This window comes from Pogona vitticeps, chromosome 1 (assembly GCF_051106095.1).
Source record: "Pogona vitticeps strain Pit_001003342236 chromosome 1, PviZW2.1, whole genome shotgun sequence".
NCBI classification, from domain to species: Eukaryota; Metazoa; Chordata; class Lepidosauria; order Squamata; family Agamidae; genus Pogona; species Pogona vitticeps.
In genome coordinates this window covers 62,523,713-62,544,135 of record NC_135783.1, presented here as the reverse complement: position 1 = coordinate 62,544,135, position 20,423 = coordinate 62,523,713, and the positions used below count along the sequence as shown (strand labels likewise).

Genomic DNA, 20,423 nt, shown 5'->3' with positions numbered 1-20,423 from the left:
CAGAAGGAAGCCTCTTCTAAAGATGATGCACAAGAAAGCCTGCATACTGTATGCCGAAAACAAGCAGACTAAGGAAATGGATTTCTGGAACCATGTCCTGTGGTCCAGTGAGACCAAGATAAACTTATTTGGTTTAGATGGTGTCAAGCGTATGTGGCGGCAACCAGGCAAAGAGTACAAACACAAGTGTGTTGTGCCTACAGTCAAATATGGAGCTGCATGAATGCTGCTGGCACTGGGGAGCTACAGTTCATTGAGGGAACCATGAATGCCAACATGTACTATGACATACTGAAGCAGAGCATGATCCCCTCCCTTCGGAGACTGGGCCGCAGGGCAGTATTTTAACATAACGACCCCAAACACCCCTCCAAAATGACCACTGCCTTCCTAAAGAAGCTGAGGGTAAAGGTGATGGACTGGCCAACCATGTCTCCAAACCTAAATCCTATTGAGCATCTGTGGGGCATCCTGAAACGGAAGGTGGAGGTTCGCAAGGTCTCTAACATCTACTAGCTCTGTGATGTCATCATGGAGGAGTGGAAGAGGACTCCAGTGGCAACTTGTGAAGCTCTGGTGAACTTTATGCCCAAGAGGGTTAAGGCAGTGCTGGGAAATAATGGTGGCCACACAAAATATTGACACTTCGTGCCCAATTTGGACATTGTCACTTAGGGGTGTACTCACTTTTGTTCCCAGCGGTTTAGACATTAATGGCTGTGTGCTGCGTTATTTTTATATATATACACATACATACATACATGCATACACACACACACACACACACACACACACACTTTTTGTAGACAGTTCCACAAATTGGCCAATGACCTGAAAAGCTAGAGCATAAAAATGGCTACTATGTTAAAAAGTCAGATGTCACTAATTTCAATGAAGGAAGATTTCACTCCTTGCTCTCCCCCTTTAATTACAATGCTTGAAGCATTCAGATGGAAGGAGATAGATGCAAAGGTACTGTATATATACATTATAAATATAGTATTTCAACAAGTAAAAGAAATGTTGTTTTTGTTTTTACAAGTCTGACTTTGATTGGAATGGAGTAACCTTCCATCAACACATTTTTAGATGTAAAAGTAATCTACAGCCAAGTTCCTTATTTGGTGATTTACAGAGTCATGCGGCAGAAAAATAAAAGATTCATGGGAGACGTTAAGGCACACAAACATGGCCTGCAGATTTTTTAGAAAAATATTTGTTTTGGAACCAAACACCAAAAATAAACCCTGGACAACCTCCTCTCCTTCTTCACTTGTCTGCACTGAAATAGAATAGAACAGTCTTTCATTACTGAATTAGCCACAAACAAGTTGAGAGGGAATTTGTGTTGTCAGGTCTGGCTTCCAGGACATTTTTGGCTGCAATTCCTCATACTTACAGTCATTCTCATGCTTTTACAAGCAAATTCTAAGAGTAATGGATTGGTGTTCTTGCACCTACCTGAGAAAAAGAATGCACCCATTCTAGCAGATGCAAAATTCTCCCCAACACTATGGTTGTCATAAGGCTGGACAAATGAAGAGGTACATTACAGAACTGACTGTATCCACTTCATCTGGGAAGAAAAACACCTAGCCTGTAGGCATGAATACCTCTACAGAGGCTTCCTAGTCAGTTTGCGGTCTTCCTGAAGCTGCACCCCCTCTGAAGCAATATGAGATGGGAGGGATAAAGGGAGAAGCCAGACTTGTTCCCCTCTTGCCTTCATCTCATGGGAGAAAACAAGGCAGGAGCAAATCACAGTCACCTCCACTCCACTGAGCTAAACCACTGAGCTATTCAAGAGTTCTCTGTACCCAGCACATGTTCATCTTCATTCTCCATCACATTATTCAAGCCAGAACATGGAATATAGTTTCTCTCCATTTGAACAGGGAAGACAAAGTGACCACCTTATTTCCTACCAAGTTAATCTGCTGGCAAACCAAGATTGCTCGGACAACTAGATCCTCAGGGCATATCTTTTAGGCACAATGCTGCACATAGCTAAGGATACTCAAGTCCCCTGCCCTTGATCTTGCCTGAAGCAATGCTTGTTAGAGTTCCCTTCACATCCCCATTGAAGGATATGCTTAATAGTTTAGCTGAGATAAATACAATGCATCTAAAAAAGGACTTTTCAGATGGACCTTGAAAACCAGTTGTTAGCATCTAATGTCCCAATTATCATTCTAGGTACTACTTCAACATTCTAAATTTTATCACTGAATGCCTACAGCTGAGGTCCAGTATAATTTAGGAGATGTGCCTTCCAGCATGCTCCAAGGAGCATGTTTTGAATTCTGGGAGTTAGGATAACCTGGCCTAGAGAAAGGACAGAGCTTTATTGGTGATGGCTCTTCAGCTGTGCAACTTCCTCCCCCAAGAAGCTCAAGTCTTCTGAACTGGATGTTCACTAAATGATTGAGAGTTATTTCAGTCCACCAAGCACATGAGAGTGGGTTCTGTCTGATCCTATATTTGATTTGGAAACTGCTCATTGCCAGAAATTTGTATTATTCTAATGAGTACAGAACTGGTGAATGTTTGTTGCCTTTATATGTTTTAAGTCTCCCCGAGGGTTTACTAAGCCATATTGGCAGACTACCCATTTAAAAAATAAATGCATTTACGTAAGTTGGTCTGCCTGGGTCTCTAAAGACAACTTTCTCAAAGAAAATTGAATAAGCATTACATATTTTTCAACAGTCAAATATTCCACATTTAATTCAAGTTCCAAGACACGATAACATTCCATTCTACCTGGGAGCTGCTTGGGTTGAACCAGTTCCGGTCGCTGCAAGGAATTCCCAGGATACACAAACCACTCTTTTACTACAGGGTTGGCATCTAAAGAAATAAGCATCAGATCAATAAATTAAAGCAAGAACCAACAATTTAGGAGTAACCCACACTCAGACAGAGTTATTTCCAAGGGCATTTTTTCCCCAAACATACAGATTTAGGTTGTTCTTTGAGTCCATTGAACTGTCCATTGTGTAAGTAGACTGTTTTTTTCTGAGCTTGTGCATGGAGATATCCAATACCTGTTTGCATAGGCATAAACCTCAGTCTTCTCAATTGCGTCATTTCTGCTTGCATGACAATAAACCAGAGATTGCACCAAACAAGGTGTGCAGAACGTAATGTCTCACCCATAAACTAAAGACTGCAGTGAACTATATGAGTGGAGCACAACACTTTCACCCATAGAGCAAAAGGATTCTGGCCAGTGACTGCAGTGCTGAACAGCAGCTATTTTGGTGGAGCGTTCTTAAAGGCAAACAAGTAAGGAAAAACAACACCAAATAACTAGGCATGTGTATTAATACAATTTCTTTAAAATGGGGGAAGGTTAACTCAAAAAAGCAAACTTACTGAGAAAGCAAAGCCTGAGTGAGTTTTAAGATCCAGGCCTGCCTGTAGGGCTCAGGGGTGGGTAGGTGGCTACAGAGTACTAAATTTAGGTTTCATGACGTGCAGGAGGGATTTTGGGATTCAAGGATTAGCTGGAAGAAAGGAGATAGAAATTGCCAATTGAGTAGCTATGTTAGCCTGTTGCAGCACAACAGAGAGTCTTATAGCACTTTCAGTAGCTTGAATCTGAAGCTTTTGTAAGCTACAGTTCATAACAGCTTGTGTCAGATAAAGCATCTCAGTCTGAGGTGCCACAAGATTCTTGGGAGAATGAAAAGAAAAGGCCGTATGAGTTCTTCAGAGACCCAAGAAATGGGAAAAACTGATTTCTAGTAGTTTGTTACAGGGCATACTATTTATTTATTAACTCAATCATTTTTTTTCTAAACCATTCCTTATGTCTAATGAATCCAGAGCACACAGGTAGAGTAGACGCTCTAGCCATACGTACAAACACATAGCAAAGGGAAAAGGAGCATAACAGAAGCTGTCATGCCCAACTGAATCTCTTCTCAAGATGACAGCAGGGAAGCAGAATTTCTGTCTATGTCGGAAGACATCAAAAGGGTCTTGTTGCCAACTAAGAAATGTCCTGGAGGAACACATGGCTCCTTGACTTCATACCTAACAATTTTACTAGTGTCTGAATATCTTTGGGATCCCTATCAATAGCCATGGCTAATGGAATTACAGTATAATTTCTTTATGGAATAGATTTGCTCAGATGATTAACCCCAGAGGCTTTGCATGGGATCAATTTGCTTGGGCTAATTTCAGCTGTACTACCCTTGGCAATCGTAGGAAATGTGAGACAGATGTTATACTCCTATCAGTAATTTCATCACTCATTCACACGCATGTAAGTCGAAGCAAGCATATTGTTTCAACCTATGCAAGCAAAAAATCTTCTAAATACAGGAAAACAGATTTATACTGCAAAGCACAAGGCCACTTACATGGGAGCAAGTAGTGCTGGATGTAGCAGACTATTTCTGAGTAGGAAATATACGTATTCGACTGCAAACCTCTATTCATTTAGCTAAGAATAAACCCACTCTTGGTACACTGGGGGCCAAACTGTTTGAACACACAGATTCAAATGGGAAATTGAGATGACCAATATACTGATCCAACAGTGCAATGTGACAAGACAAATAGAAACATGCACTGACTTAGCTACCTCACAATTCTGAACAAGCTAAGGAAGATAACTCACATTTGATAATGGTGTAATGAACTTGCAATGCAACATGAGACTGTCATATTTTAGGTAATAAAGCTAGATGGGCTCATGTTTACAAATCTTCTGCAAACAGGCAAAGATCTTTCTCTTCAGGCAAGCTTTCCCTGAATGACTGGCTGCCTGAGTGGGGTTTTAAATGGATTGTTGTGCCTTTACTGCTTTGAATATGTTTCAGTGCTGCTTATGCTTTTTAGTATGTTATTTGTTTAATCCTTGTCATATTTTTATACTCATTGTTGTTAGCTTTAAATACTGCCTTTTAATGATGTAAGCCACCTTGGGACCTTTTTAAGGAGAAAAGAGGGGTAAACATTTTAAAATAAATGATGTAAGCTGCCTTGGGTCCTTTTAAGGAGAAATAGGGGTTAAAAATATTTTAAATAAATAAATAAGTGAAATAAAAAGTAAATAAGTGAAATAAAGAAGTAAAATTTAAAAATTATTTTAAATAAATAAATAACTGCTGGATGAGTTTCAGTTTTGTAATCCAAAAAAGTAACTTTTCCATGCTATATCTAGGTAGGTGAAACTGTCAAGTTTAATTCTGCTCAGTTTTCCATCCCCAAAGCTGTTAAGTTTGTTCCATTCTATTCCAAAATCAAAACAAAGTTCTGCCACTCCAGCACTCTCTTTTCAAAATATATGGTTTCCATGTGCACTGTTTCAAAAGAGTACATTTTGTGTGCTTAGCTAGTTAGCCACCCAGCCACTCCCCTATCTATCAGCAAGCTGCATCAAAAACTTCAAAGAAGTACAGATTTTGATGAGCATTAAAATTTCCTTTACTTTTGAATGCTCATCAGCTGAGAAGGCAAGGGAAAAACCTCAGGAAAGTATAGATTATTATAGTACTGTATATATAGATTATTATCAATTATTGGCTATGGCAAGAAAGCTGGAAGCAGCCTCATCTTGATTTGAATAATTTATCTGATTCTGTCTCTTGGGCCTGAAGTAATAATAGAGTTGAACTGAAAACTGTGTTCTAATTTTCTTGTGAGATCATTGTATCAGTAGGGCAGAAAATAAATTAAAAGCCAGGCAATTTTTTAAATCATGAGAATCTTATCATTGAGCTCATAGATGGAGTGGAGTTCAAGTTCCCCAGAGCAGTCCACTCCTTTTCTCATTAACTGGCACTTACAGTCTCAATAACTCACTCTGAGACATTAGTAGGATAAAGAATAAAAGGTTTCATTACCTACATATCAACAGATCAAACAGCAACCTGACAAACATGACTGCTTTGAGCAAACTTCAACAAACTGCGAGAGGGCAGAAGAGATACTGGGCAGAGAGACAGGGCTCTCTTTGAATTCAGAGGCAGGGATAGAACGATTAGTCAGTGCTGGACAGACTGACAGTCACTCTAGCCCAGAAAGGTCCCTTCCCGTCAAACAAGCTACAGGCAGCATTGACAGGCTGTAAAATCTCCAGCATAAATACAGTGGTGCCTCACATAGCGAGGTTAATCTGTTCCGGATTAACCTTCGCTATAGCGAAACATCGCTGTGCGGGAATAAAAAAGCCATAGAAACGCATTGAACTTTGTTCAATGTGTTCCTATGGCTTGAAAACTCACCGCTGTGCGAGGCTCGTCCATAGCGCCGCCATTTTCGCGCCCTCGGTAAGCGAGGGCAGGGCGCGAAAACGCGGCGCGGACCTTCCGGCGGCCATTTTGGAACTGCCGATCAGCTGTTCTCCCCGGCTTCGTTATGCGATATTCGCTAAGCGAATCGCTTAGCGAATATCGCAAAGCGAAAAATCGCCATAGGGGCCATCGCTGAGTGAATGCTCCAGCGATGGCCCAGAGCGCCTCGTTAAGCGATTTCATCGCTCAGCGAGGTGCTCGTTAAGCGAGGCACCACTGTACATAAATTCCATTCAGATGTCAGCTTCTCAAACATGCATGTAGAGATTTCACAATTCACAAAACACCTTCTAAAAATCTTATGAGTAAAAATGCAGCACAATCAGTGTTTTCTGCTTCCAGTATTGCACAGTATTCCCAGCTCTGCCTTTACCTTTGACTGATTCCAGTAAGATAGAATATATATGCTGACGTGCAGGGAAATAGACAAGTGCCTGTCCAGGAATCTCTCCATCACGCTCATCCTCCAACGTGTTGCTACAGTCAACCTCTGCAGCCCTCAGGACATTGTACACCATATGGCTTTCACCTCTCACATGCTGTTCTTTGGCTATCTGTCCTCAGATGAACAAAAAGTACAGTATTATTGATTTGTGATGTGGCCTTTTTATGTGTATTGCCATTTATACTTTGCAGCTTTGTGAAACCAATGGAGATGGCAGAATAGAAGAACAATTTATCGCATATGCATACACACAGGACTCAAGGCAATACAAATGTTAATAATCATATAACATGCATACATAATATACGTGGGTACATAAAGCAGAAAGTAGTACAACTGGGTAACAGACTTTGAACTTAATGACCTTCCTTTCACAGCTCCCTTTAGATCAGAGGTCCCCAACCCCCGGTCCATGGCCTGGTGCTGGTCCATGGCCTGAGCCGGACCAGGCCGTGGAGAAAGACCTCCCCCCCACCCCTGCACGCACTCCCCCCGGCACAGCCCATTTGTGCCTGTGTGTGTGCACCTGAGCCCCTGTGAGCACTCCCCACCCTTTCACGCATGCACACAAGTGCCCCATCACCCTTTGCGCATAGAGTGCTGTGTTGCCCTTTGCACATGTGTGTGTGTGCACCCACACAAGTGCCCCTGTGCGCATATGCATGAACAGACATGCTTCTTCACACATGCGCAGGGGGGTACCCTGCCTTCCCCAGCCGGTCCGTGCGGCTAAAAAGGCTGGGGACCGCTGCCTTATATAAGCAAGCACATTTCTTAAGTTACAGACAATTAACATTTCTTCTCTCCTCCACCAACCAATGTTCTCTCCTTCACAAGGAACAAATGTTTAAAAACATTGCATTTGAGGATTTGTCCTGTGTCTGCCCTTATGCTGGCATGTGTGCTCAATTGTGTGATGTTTGTCAAGTAATGGAGGCCAGGATCTCAGGTTTTGGGCTGCAAGGAAACCCTAATTCTGATCTGTTTTTTCCCCTATCTGTAATACTGACCTGGTGCTGTCCAAAAAATAATTTAAAAAACCAAAATGATAAAAATAACTCCAGCTGTAACAGTGGTGAGTGGCTGCAAGAGGCAGCCAGTGTAAGGGCAGGCAGGCACTACAAGCTTGTTGCACTGGAGGTGCAGCAGATCAGACTGCAAGGTTTACTTATAGCCCAAAGCCTGTGATCCTGGCATCCGATACCTGACAAACCTACAGATACAATTTAACACATGCCAAAACAATTCAAAATAAATTGTATCCACAATCAAGGTAAAATAAACAACTTCCTCCAAGCTGTTTAAAATACCTCACTTTCTGAACAAAAACAAAACATGCTTTCCAGCCAAAAAAGTGCACACAGCTATGTTATGTAAACAGATATTTTAAAACCGATTTCAAGTGTGCTAAATCCAACGCAAACCCAGAAGTATTTCAACTTGCAACTGCACCCTGAGACAAGACAGAAATAACAGGATAAAAAGATACAATATGAAATCATTAAATAATTTATAATATTTAAACACTACTAAATTTAAAAGAATTTAAAAGTGCCTCAATAAAAACATGACCCTTTCTTCAACAGCCAATCAATGGCCAAAAGCTTGAATAAACAGATCTTTGCCTGCCAAGACAATAACTGGAAGCTTAACTTCCCTTGGACTGAAGTTCCATATGTGGGAAGTTGCTACCCAGGTGGTCATACAACTACAGGGCGCTGGCCACTGGCCCAGAGATCTAGCCATAACTGTGCCATTGACAACAGATTGTTTGTGAATATTATGAAAAGGAACTTCAGGAGCTGAAGAATTACCTGGAAAATTTCCTGATCTAAACACAAGGGCACATTTTTAAGAGATGTTTCTGAGTGCTGTGAGAAATCAGGAGGGAGCCAAGGAGACTGCTGCCCAGGCAGAATATAAGATTCTATTCCTCTGAGAAGCACAGACTTGTCTGATCCCAAAGGCAACATTTCTGCCAAAGCCATCAAACTATCATACGAACGTGGAAGAGCTGAAATATAATTTGCCACTGCTAGAATCATGTTAATCCTTTTATCAGAGCACTGGTTTTTGGAGCAATATGAAGCTTGGCACTGATTTCGAAGTCTTTCCGTGGCCCTCTCTGGAACAATATCAGTGCCGAGGAGGCAAGCAAAAAGGGGGAGTTCGGTTACATGGAGACCCAATTTGCTGCAAAGATTCTGCCTCGAGAACATGATAGTTTCCAGCTTTGCCAAGCAAAGATGATTGATAGAAAAATAGGGACAGGTATCATAAATCAGGTAGTCGGTGTCTTCCCCAAGAATCCCCATACAATTGTTTTGCAAGCCGTAAGAGGCCACTTCATAGTCGGCCTCTTGCAGTGAGTTTACTGTCTCTTGACCGAGGATCTTCAAAGAAAAGCGAGTAAAAGTAGCCAACCCAGAGGGAATAAAGAACATGTTTCTCCCAGGTTGTTGTTTATTGGTCTTGATGAACTGGAAAATCCTGGCTATTTCTTTGTTATTTTTCAGTCTTCGTTTCACCCATTCATTGCGTTTCTTCTGCTCTACCAGCCCATCAAAGTAGAATACCAGTTTGATACCAGCAATTGTGAAAGTATTTATGAAACTGTCCAAGTTAGAAAGATATTCACGCCACTGGCCGCCACAGACCCAAAATTCAGGTGTGTACCACTGTCGAAGGCAAGACATGGCATCTACCACAAGAACAGGAACGGATCCTGGATACCTGCTGCGGTGGCTTTTTGCCATGTCTTCCAGATTGACTACTGAGCAGACATCTTGGCAGGCATTGGTCACAAACCAGTGCAAACCTCTAACACCCATACTTGAGCAAAACGCAGAGTTTATTTTCTTCAGGAACCTAGAAAAGGGAAGGACAAAAATAGTAAGAAAAATTATTCTTCAGATCATTTCTATAAATTGAGTAATTGTAAGAGAGATATAAGTTTTCAGAAATTGCTCTTCTAAACAGAAAACATAGCATTTACACATTTGAAACAAGTTTATTTATTTATTTATTTATTTATTTATTTATTTATTTATTTATTTATTTATTTATTTATTTATTTATTTATTTATTTATATTTTATTTTATTTTATTTTATTTTATTTTATTTTATTTATATCCCGCCTATCTGGTCGGTTAAGACCACTCTAGGCGGCTAACAACATAAAAATAAAACAATAAATATATATAAAACAAGTTACATAAAATAGACATTACAAAAAACTGAGAGGAAACAATGGGGAGTAGAGAAAGAGGACATCAGGGATTGACTGGAGGGAAGGCCTGCCGAAACATCCATGTTTTTAGTTGATTTTTAAACATACCCAGTTCATGGTCTTTAAAGGCTTTTGCACATAAGACACTTCTGCTGTTTTTAAAAATCTGTACCATAGAAGAAAGTCAAGGTAACTGTTTTTAAAGAGCTATTGGATTGTTTCATGATTGTCCATTATACCCAGGAAAAGTGGTGCTGACATACTGCAGCTTTTCCAAAAGTGGTGCTGTGCAGGTGGGATGAGCATTATTGCAATAGCTGGCTATGTCACAAATATATTACAGATATTAAGATTTGTAATTAAGATGACCGTCAGGTGCAATGTTTCAAAAGGCTGCCGCATCAGAACGAAGCATGGGTTCGCCTGGGATCCCAGACAAGTTACTCGTTTCTGTTGGAATCAACTGATGAGTGGTGGTACATCCATTACTGTTAGTTCAACAAGCCTTCCCCCCATTCGGTATCCAAAACCATTAATAAGATGTAATTCTCTCCCTACTGCCTTGCCTCTGGTAGAGGACTGAAAGAACAGTTCTCATCTGAACCACTGGCTTAAGAATGACTCCTCAAAATGGAGTCACTCTACAATGTTTGGCTGTTGGGAAAAGCAAGAGAAGAATGAATCTGGCTTTGGACTGAGCTGTCTGTCTGCTTCTCAGGAAGCATCAGATTATAGTATCAGACCTGGTTGCCATTACAAGGATAAGATGAAGATACTACTAGCTTTCAAGAAATTGCAAAATAGGTGGTGGCATACAGCTGATCTTTTCCTGTAACCTGCCTACTTTTTTTGCACATTGCTTTACTTAAAGCATTTGTGTCAAACTTGTTTTGAAAACGTTTGAAGCACGTTGCCCTGGAAAAACTGTCCCTTAGAAGACAACCAAAGCTGCTACAACAAGATGTGAGAATTTTTTCTTTCAACACACATCAGGTTGTCACATGGGATAGCTAGGAAGAATTTAGTTTACTGGGTGGTGCCTGAGATAGCTATGGGACATGGGAATGTTGCTGCTACTAACAAGAGAACAACCCAAGCAGTTTCACCACCACCACTTCCTCCACTGCGTCAATCTAACAAGACTAAATCATCATCATCATCATCATCATCATCATCATCATCATCATCATCATCATCTTTAAACTGCACAGCTCGAAGGGACCCTATGGATCATTGTCAAGAAGGCACGATGGGGAATCAAACTCCCAATCTCTGGCTCCACAGCCAGATACCTAAACCACAGAGATATCCAGCACTTCAAATCAGGGGTAGTTTCAGTGACACTAACAGAAAAAGCTTCAATGTATTCGCAAAGGCTTTCACTGCCGGGATCTAATGGTGGTTGTGGGTTTTTCGGGCTCTTTGGCCATGTTCTGAAGGTTGTTCTTCCTAACGTTTTGCCAGCCTCTGTGGCCGGTATCTTCAGAAGACAGCACTCTGTGCTCTGATGTAGTTGGCTTGGGAGTGGAGTCCTGTATTTATGGCTGTGAGATGGGCTTTTGTCTTTTTCTGTAGATGGGTGATTAGTGTGTCGTGTTCCAGGTGCATTGTTGTGATAAGAAGGAAAGATTATCTGTGACTGTGGTTGATGGGTGTCATTAGTTGGTCTTTCATGTATGGTGATCCCCGGTCCTTGTGGCTGGGTAGAGTTCATTGACCTTTTGCATGCTGTATTTTTGAGAGCTGGGAGCCAATTTTGTTGAGTTTCAAACTTTCCTCTTTTTTGTTGAAGTTCTGCTGGTGTTTGTGGATTTCAATGGCTTCCCTGTGCAGTTTGACGTAATGATTGCTGGTGTTTTCCAGTATTTCGGTATTCTGAAATAGAATTTCATGTCCAGTTTGTTTTAAGGCATGTTCAGCTACTGCAGATTTTTCGGGTTGTTTTAGTCTGCATCGTCTCTCATGTTCTTTGATTCTGGTGTGGATGCTTCGTTTTGTGATTCCAATATATACCTGGCCACAACTGCAAGGTATCCGGTATACTCCTGCAGTGGTGAGGGGGGACCTTCTGTCCTTTGCTGACCATAACATTGGTTGTATTTTTGTGGTGGGCTTGAATACTGTTTGTAGGTGGTGTTTTTTCAAAAGTTTCCCCATGCAGTCCGTGACCCCTTTGATGTATGGCAGAAATACTTTATTTGTGGGTGTCTGTGTTTCTTCTTCAGTTTGGTGTTGTTTTCTTCGTTTGATGGCTCTTGTGATTTCATTTTTGGAGTATCCATTTGCCTGTAGGGCCCAATTCAGATGGCTGAGTTCAGTGCTGAGAAACTGAGCTTCACAGTTCCGATTTGCATGGTCTACCAATGTTTTGATTATGCCTCTTTTTTGCTGTGTGTGGTGGTTGGAGTTTTTGTGTAGGTACCGGTCTGTGTGGGTGGGTTTTCTGTAGACCTTGTGTCCCAGTCGGAGGTCAGTTTTGCATAGGACCATGACATCTAAGAATGGGAGTTGGCCCTCTATTTCTTTTCCCATGGTGAATTGTATATTTGGGTGGATGCTGTTGAGACGGTTGAGAAATTCTTCCAATTTTTCTTCACCGCGGCTCCAAATTGCAAACGTGTCATCCACATATTGGAACCAGACTGTGCGTGCGAGGGGTGCTGAAGCCAGAGCAAGTTTTTCGAAATGCTCCATGTAGAAGTTTGCTATAACCGGGCTGAAGGGGCTGCCCATGGCCACTCCATCTGTCTGTTCATAGAATTCATTATCCCACTGGAAATAGCTAGTCATTAGGCAGTATTGGAAGAGGGCCTTGATGTCTTCTGGAAAGATCTGCTGGATGAGTGTCAGGGTGTCCTTTATCGGTACCTTACTGAACAGGGATACTACATCAAAGCTGATCAGTCTGTCCCCAGGGTTGAGTTTTAGGATGCTGATCTTGCTTATGAAATGTCCTGAGTCTTTGATGTAGGATGAGGTTTGTCCAATGTGGGCCTGTAGGAGGGTTGCTAGGTGTTTGGCTAATTCATATGTTGGGGAGCTGATGGCACTTACAATGGGCCTGAGTGGGATTGAGTCCTTGCGGATTTTGGGGAGTCCGTATAATCTTGGTGGGACAGCTTCTGTCTTGCAGATTCATTGAAGGGTGTTGGGGTGCAGGGAGGAACTCCTGATCAGTATGTTTGTTTGTTTTGTGATTTTGTTGGTTGGGTCCCATTTCAATTTTCTGTAGGTGGTGGGGTCTAGAAGTTATCTGATTTTGTCCTTGTATTCTTCTGTTTCCATGATTACTGTGGCATTCCCCTTGTCTGCTGGCAGAATGATGATGTCTGGGTCTGAGTTCAGGGACTTGATGGCATTTCTCTCCTTTCTTGTTATGTTGCTTTTGGGGGGTTTTGCTTTCCGTAGGATCCTAATCATTTCCCCTCTTCCTTTGGAAATAATAAACTATAGAGAAAATTGACTACATCCACAGCAGATTACTAACAGAGATCATCTGTAAAGATTTCGTCTCCCACCAATGCAGCAGATGCAACACATTTGCCCTTCTAAGACTAAAATTTGGGGAGCAGGATCATTTAAGAATAAGGTCTGGCATTCAAAGAACTGCCAAAATAGTTCAGTGTGACCAAGAGAGGGTTGGGATTTACATTTTTTGAACAGGAGCCCCTCATGCTGTACACCAGACTGTGTTTGAATTCATTAGACTTCTGAAGGCAGTATGTGCTGCGTCACTGGATCCAGCTGTTCAATGGGAAAATGTCAAAGATCTCACTGGGTGAATTTTATTTGAATGCCAGGAGTCGCTCTTTGGTTCCTGCCCTGTGACTTTGTTTATCCTCTTTGTATCCCATTCTTCCTCCCTACTGTTCCCTTGCCATCAGCCAAATTTAGAAAGGCAGCACTCAGTAGTAAAATCTGACTCCCTGGCACCACATGTCAGTTAAATTGAGTTTCCCATCCTTTCACTGTGTATAAGCCAAATTCCCAAACTCATAAAGCATATTTTACCAGAAATGGCCACAGACTACCATGTATGTCTCTTACACAAACATCTCTGAAATGAACCACTTTGTCCATACCCCCACCAACCCCATTAAAGACTTGGCTGCAACCGTAAGAATGACAAACTCAAAGGCATCAGCCATAAAACAGGGATTGATATACTGGGACTGCAATGTGGGAACTCTAGTCCAACCACACGTAGAGGGGCAGATACCAGACAATCCTTGACCTAAAACAGTTTTTGAAAGATAATCCCCAAACCCCTTTAGAAGCCAAAACAGGGACTAGAGATAGGGATGAATAGGGTTTCTTATAAACAAGAACGGCTGAAGCATATGCAAGAATTTAATAACTTCACAGGCCAATACAGGTTTTTCACAGTATACAGGGGTAAGGTCAATACATAATATATTTGCATAATACTAGTGTACTTCACAACAGAATTGCACTGGCACTGCCTTCAGTTTCATGGAAACCGATCAGACTGTACCAAGATTTGTCTAAGGAAAGGTGCTTCAAGCGTTTTCAAAGCAAGTTTGACACAAATGCCACCACCTATTTTGCAATTTCTAGAAAGCTAGTAGGACCGGGATCACTATACACAAAAGACCAGCTAATGACACCCATCAACTACAGTCACAGATAATCCCTCCTTCTTATCACAACAATACACCCGCAAAAAGACACTAATCACCCATCTACAGAAAAAGACAAAAGCCCATCTCACAGCCATAAATACAGGACTCCACTCCCAAGCCAACTACATCAGAGCACAGAATGCTGTCTTCTGAAGATGCCGGCCACAGAGACTGGCAAAACGTTAGGAAGAACAACCTTCAGAACACGGCCAAAGAGCCCGAAAAACCCACAACCACCATTAGATCCCGGCAGTGAAAGCCTTTGCGAATACATTGAAGCTTTTTCTGTTAGTGTCACTGAAACTACCCCTGATTTGAAGTGCTGGATATCTCTGTGGTTTAGGTATCTGGCTCTGGAGCCAGAGGTTGGGAGTTTGATTCCCCATTGTGCCTTTTTGACAATGATCCATAGGGTCCCTTTGAGCTGTGCAGTTTAAAGATGATGATTTAGTCTTCTTAGGTTGATGCAGTGGAGGAAATGGTGGTGGTGAAACTGTTTGGGTTGTTCTCCTGTTAGTAGCAGCAACATTCCCATGTCCCATAGCTATCTCAGGCACCACCCAGTCATCAGTTGATTCCAACAGAAACGAGTAACTTGTCTGGGATCCGAGGCAAACCCATGCTTCGTTCTGATGCGGCAGCCTTTTGAAACATTGCACCTGACGGTCATCTTAATTACAAATCTTAATATCTGTAATATACCTGTGACATAATACTTAAGCCATCACTATTGGTCACCCAGGCAGGATTGAAATGCAGGAATTGCTCTATCCAAATAAAAAAACTACACTGCTTCCCAGGATTGAAGTTTAGATATCTGTAAAGTTAATCTTATCATGGGTATTATTCTTATTCTTCCTTATTTATCGTCCTCTCTCTATTATTAACATTTATTTTCATTGGTTGTTGGGAGAATAAGAAGATACCAAATAATGTGGGGTTTCCTGCAATGCCATTGTCTAGCCAGCCACAGGTGGAACTGCAAGCAGCATGTGAGCTGCAACCCATTATGTTCCTAATTCGTTTCTAGTTCAAAGGCTCTATCCATCATAGGAAAAAAAAATTATAATGGACAGAGTGTATTTGCGAAGGCTTTCACGGCCAGGATCTAATGGTTGTTGTGGGTTTTCCAGGCTCTTTGGCCGTGTTCTGAAGGTTGTTCTTCCTAACGTTTCATCAGTCTCTGTGGCCGGCATCTTCAGAGGACAGGCAGGGACCAGAGCACAGAGTGCTGTCCTCTGAAGATGCTGGCCACAGAGACTGGCGAAACGTTAGGAACAACCTTCAGAACATGGCAAAAGAGTCCGAAAAACCCACAACAACCATATAGTGGCCAGAGCTTGTGCATACTTCCCATATGAAGCAAAATCCCAACAGGCAGCATAACACTTCATGAGAATCATAGTTTATGCGTTTGCTATTTTGGCAGGCTGAACTGAAAAGATACACCTTGCACTGGGCAATAATGGTGTACAAAAACAGTGCATGACAAAGCCAGACAGGGCCACTTGAGGGAGAGAATGGCAAGAAAAACTGACTTTGCCTTTTCTTAAGCAGGCACAGTGGTTAAATCGCTGCACTGCAGCCAAAACTGTGCTCACGACCTGGGGTTCAATCCCAGGTAGTGGCTCAAGGTTGCCTCAGCCTTCTATCCTTCCGAGGTCGGTAAAATGAATACCTAGCTCGTTTGGGCAGGGGCAATGTGCAGCCTGCATAATTAACTTGTAAACCGCCCTGAGAGTGCTTGTAGCGCTATGGGGCCGTATATAAGCAGCACGCTTTGCTTTTATTGAGGACTGCATCTATCTGCATGAGGCAGGTGCGGGGAAAGTTTTGGTATTCTAATTCTCCTGCCTTCCTAGTTGCTGACAAAATTTATCCCCTCAATTACGTCTCAATCTGCCAATTTCGAGGCTGGTTTCCCGCTCTTCCTCCTCCCCGCCCCATATAGAATACCGGAAGTAACGGGCCAGGCGGCTGAGGCCAAGGGCTTATTCCCCTCGAGGAAAGAAGCGAAACCTTGCAAGCATTACAATACCCCCCCCCACTACCCTCTCATGCCCGAGCACCGACACTAACCCCACGGAACAGCCGCCTCAGCTTCCTTTAGTAAAGCGACACCACGAATCGCAGTCTATGTGTGTCTTTAATAAGACTTCCGGTTCCTGATTGCCTTTCCTAGACTCCATGTGCGGGGCGAAAATGACGACGTATGGAATGCAAACCCTCAAACAACAAAGGAAGGGAAGTTTATAGGCGCCCTTTCGTGATAATACTTTGAAGGAAACGGGGCGTTTCACTTAGAAAACGAACAAACAAGCTAAATAAGAATGAAGAAGATTTTCACCTCAACCTCATGTGATTCCGAAAGGATGTTTCGAAACAGGGAGTATGGACATTAAAATGATAAAATGCAATGTGCAAAGCGTAAAAGTGCTGCATAAAGGGGCAAAACGTCCCAACTTTGCATATACACTAAGGGGATCTCACTAGAAAATGAATTTTAAAAATAAACAAAAGGTCATACATCCACAGTGCAAATGAATCACCAAACCCAAAAAAAAAAAAAGAAAGAAAGAAAGAAAGAAAGAAAGAAAGAAAGAAAGAAAGAAAATGCTGTAGAGCTGGGAAACATACCAAAAGAAATTGCTGCCAAAAATTATGGAACTGGAATAACTGTTCTATATGAAAAAAAGGCTGCTAATTTCTGAGTCTTGTTTCCTTGAGGGAAAAAAAGGTAAGCAAAGGGCCACATGAAGGAGGTATATAAAACAATGCCTGGTGCAGAGGCAGTTGTCAGGAAGAAGCTCTGCGCCCTTTCTCACACTAATGCTTCCCCTGGATCATCATCCACTGAAGCCAATTGATGGGAGATTCAGGACAGAATCTTCACACGCCGTTCTTCACACGCTGCATAGTTAAATTTTAGGATTCACTGCCACAAGATGCAGACCAATATGGATGGATCTAAAAGGTTGTTAAATCTATGGACTCCAGAGCCATCAATGGTCCTGAGCCAGAATACCTGTGTTTTCTTCACTGCTGGGAAACATGGGACAGAAGGTGCAGCAGGCACAGTCATGCCTGACTTGGCAGGCTTCTCACAGGCTGGCAACTGTGGAGATGGCAAAATGCAAAAGTAGTCTCCGTCCAATTGCTATCGCTGGCATTTGATGGGGACACAAGAGAGGGCCTTCTTTGTGGCTGCTCTTGGGTATATGATATCCTAACAACACTCTCCTCTATACTGTAGTTACGTGGCATAGGGCTGATGCCAAGCATCAGCCACAACAGTTCTTTGGAAATTCGTCGTTGTCGTTTAGTCGTTTAGTCGTGTCCGACTCTTCGTGACCCCATGGACCAGAGCACGCCAGGCCCTCCTGTCTTCTACTGCCTCCCGGAGTTGTGTCAGGTTCATGTTGGTTGCTTCGCAGACACTGTCCAGCCATCTCATCCTCGGTCGTCCCCTTCTCCTCTTGCCATCACACTTTCCCAACATCAGGGTCTTTTCCAGGGAGTCTTTTCTTCTCATTAGATGGCCAAAGTACTGGAGCCTCAGCTTCAGGATCTGTCCTTCCAGTGAGCACTAATTAACATTTGGAAATTAACATTTCAAAAAAGTCCCTAGGCTCCCTTTGGCTGTTTGAGGAAACTTGGTGGTTGCAAAATGTGGGGGCAGTTATGTGAATTTCTGAAAATCACCACTGGTGGGATAACTTTACCGGCCGGGAACTCTAGCTTGGTCTTAGGGTCCGGCTTGAGACCCTCTGCAGCTCTTCAAGGGCTCTTGTTATGAATTGCAATCTATTTTTTCAGACATATGCCTGGGGAAGTGGCCTGAATGGTAATACATGAAAATTCACCCTAAAATAAATGTTAATTTCAAAACCACAATGTTTTGGTTTCGTGACACATGCAGAAGCAAGACAGCCTTGCACCTTCACCTGACTGAGCACGGTGTACGCTTCTTGTAATGAATGGCCAAAGCCTTTCACATATCCTGCTGGCAAAAATTGAGGGGAGTGGAGGCAGAACAGTGCAGTACTTTCACAACTAACAGATTTATTTTAGTGTTAGCTTTCGTCGATAAAAAGCCACCTTGACAAAATCTGCTATTTTGAAAACTGTTGCAATACTTTGCTCTCCCCTCCCCCTTTATTTTTCCAAGATGCTAAGACAGACTAACACAATTACTTCTTTGGAAAATTCACATATGCTTTCTGTGAAGTAACTCCTCCTGTCTTCAGTGGGATCTTCTCGCTCACTGTGGATGTTTACATCGACTTCTTTCTGTACTTCTCCAACTCTCCCCGGGACTACTGAGGAAACGAGTGGGAACCGGAAGTCAAGTTTATCTGAAAAGCTCCTCGAAACTCTTTGTAACGACAGCGACAGAGGCAAGGGACGGGAAGATAGCAGTGCGCGTGCGCAAATTTCCCCTTCTCTCTGGTACTAGTGCCTCGGGGTGGGTCACGTGATCTTGTCTCCAGCTGCAGGAGCATCGTTCTCATCGTGCAGAATAAAGACCGAGCAAATAAAGGGGAGAGGGGACGATAAAGATCCATAAAGAGAGAGCGCTTTTTTATGCCTGTTGTGGAGTGCACAGTGGCACGCAAAACGCACGCACTTGCGAGTATTAAAAGTCTGGAGGTTAAAACTCTTCAGTGGTAACTGCACTTGTTTATCAGAAGCCACGTCAAAGCACCAGATTATCACAAGCTGTTTCTCTGATGTTTGTCTGTGCTTATAGGCCCTGCTATGATCCTACTTGAAACTTTTCCTTTGCCTATATATTTATCTCGCCGTATAATAAATATTCTATACTTCTCCAGCCTCTCCCAGTGGTTTTCTCTCCCACAAAAATAAACACAATATGCCTTTTTTCCCTCATCTAGTGCAACGCTTTAATATTACCTCCCAAAGAAACTAGCTGTCTGCCATTTCCTACCCCACCTAAAGAGAACAATGTATGGAATTGTTAGTTGCTAAAAACAAGAAATCGCCTGTAGTCATATCTAAATAACAAATTACACAGATATTTTTCTATTTTTCCTCTATAAAGAAGCTAATATTTTAAATGACAATGGTTACTGGTTTGTTATTTATTAAGGCAAAAGACAGAGGACATGGGGTGATATTCTTAAACTTGTGCATGCATTAAGTGTTCTGTAATTTTAGAAATTGTTTGTGGATAATAGTTTCAACATCCCTCCTCTTTTCAACTACAGCTACAAAAAACATACCATTTTTGCTTCTTTCTCTCTCTCTTTTTTTATTGCAGCTCTTTTCTCTATGTCCCTTTCTTGAAGCTGGGCTTTAAAAAGATGGTTTCCTAGCAGCAGAATGCAGAAGGCCCATTCATATTACAATGGGCAGAGAGGAGAGAAAGAGGCTGGTTTGTTTAAACTGCTTCTGTCTTCATTCACCGCCTGATATCCATAGGCATTGTGCTGGCTACAATGGAACTAAAGGATGGGAGGAGGGGGGGAGGGATCAAAACAGGCAAAATGAGGGAGAGTCATGCAACAAAATTGTCCCCAAAATCAAAGTCTTACATCTGAGATTTATGTTACCTTTTGGCTGCTTGGCCTATTGACCGCAGTTTCTAATAACCACTAGTGTTTAACAAACAATGCTTCAGATGGAAACTTTCTAGACCATTTGAAAAAGGCAGAAAAGGTGTGGCGAGGGCAGTGTTTTTGTTGCCTCACCATTGTCCTTCTGGCCTTGCAGGAGTTTTGCATGGAAGGGTCTCAGTGACGACGTCTTTGGCTTTCTTCAGCAGCAGGTCATA

General features: G+C 42.2%; 1 protein-coding gene across 9 annotated transcripts in view; it reads right to left on the bottom strand.

Annotated features, from left to right (window-relative positions):
* Window positions 1-20,423, bottom strand: part of FAM120B (family with sequence similarity 120 member B) — a 56,321-nt gene extending 35,898 nt beyond the window's left edge. For 5 of the 9 annotated variants that reach the window (XR_013540499.1, XM_020801210.3, XM_072993907.2 and 2 more), the window contains exons 1-4: window positions 16,709-16,814; window positions 8,571-9,624; window positions 6,685-6,865; window positions 2,764-2,850 (exon numbers count right to left, since the gene is read on the bottom strand). Coding sequence is in view for 8 of the 9 variants with exons in the window: in XM_020801210.3 (XP_020656869.3) it covers window positions 2,764-2,850; window positions 6,685-6,865; window positions 8,571-9,587 (1,285 nt within the window). In the remaining variant the exon portion in view is untranslated. Of the gene's footprint in view, window positions 1-2,763; window positions 2,851-6,684; window positions 6,866-8,570; window positions 9,625-16,708; window positions 16,815-19,872; window positions 19,893-20,340 lie in introns of those variants that run through there. The other 4 variants (XM_020801211.3, XM_078383168.1, XM_078383170.1 and 1 more) reach the window with 4 other exon arrangements.